At 27.8% G+C, this 252-nt stretch overlaps 1 protein-coding gene across 1 annotated transcript in view; it reads right to left on the bottom strand.

The window, feature by feature from the left end:
* Positions 1 to 219: 219 nt before the first annotated feature.
* Positions 220 to 252, bottom strand: part of TEOVI_000638900 (Trypanosome variant surface glycoprotein (A-type), putative) — a gene marked incomplete at both ends in the record, with an annotated part of 1,464 nt that continues 1,431 nt past the window's right edge. The window contains one exon of the mRNA XM_067221162.1: positions 220 to 250. Within this exon, the coding sequence (XP_067077263.1) occupies positions 220 to 250 (31 nt within the window). The remainder of the gene's footprint in view (positions 251 to 252) is intronic.

Raw genomic sequence — 252 nt, 5'->3', positions numbered from 1 at the left:
TTTACTAATGATGAATACTTTGAATATTTAAATATTTTTTGAAATGTATTAAAATATAGCAAAGTTTAGCAAAATCAGCAAATATCTCAAAAGACTTCTTATAATTTTCATAAAATTTAGTGAAAATCCTTAGCATCTCAAAATGCTACAAAGCTCATAAATGCAGAAACACTTAGGGCGAATTGTTTGCTTTCTAGATTAGAGGAGTCTTTACAAGCATTATTTTCCCATTTGCAGCCATTTTCTTTCTCG

The sequence above is a fragment of the Trypanosoma equiperdum genome (genome assembly GCF_001457755.1).
Source record: "Trypanosoma equiperdum strain OVI genome assembly, contig: ctg_1333, whole genome shotgun sequence".
Taxonomy (NCBI): Eukaryota; Euglenozoa; class Kinetoplastea; order Trypanosomatida; family Trypanosomatidae; genus Trypanosoma; species Trypanosoma equiperdum.
The sequence above is the reverse complement of the archived record's forward strand: the minus strand, read 5'-3'. Positions and strand labels throughout refer to the sequence as shown.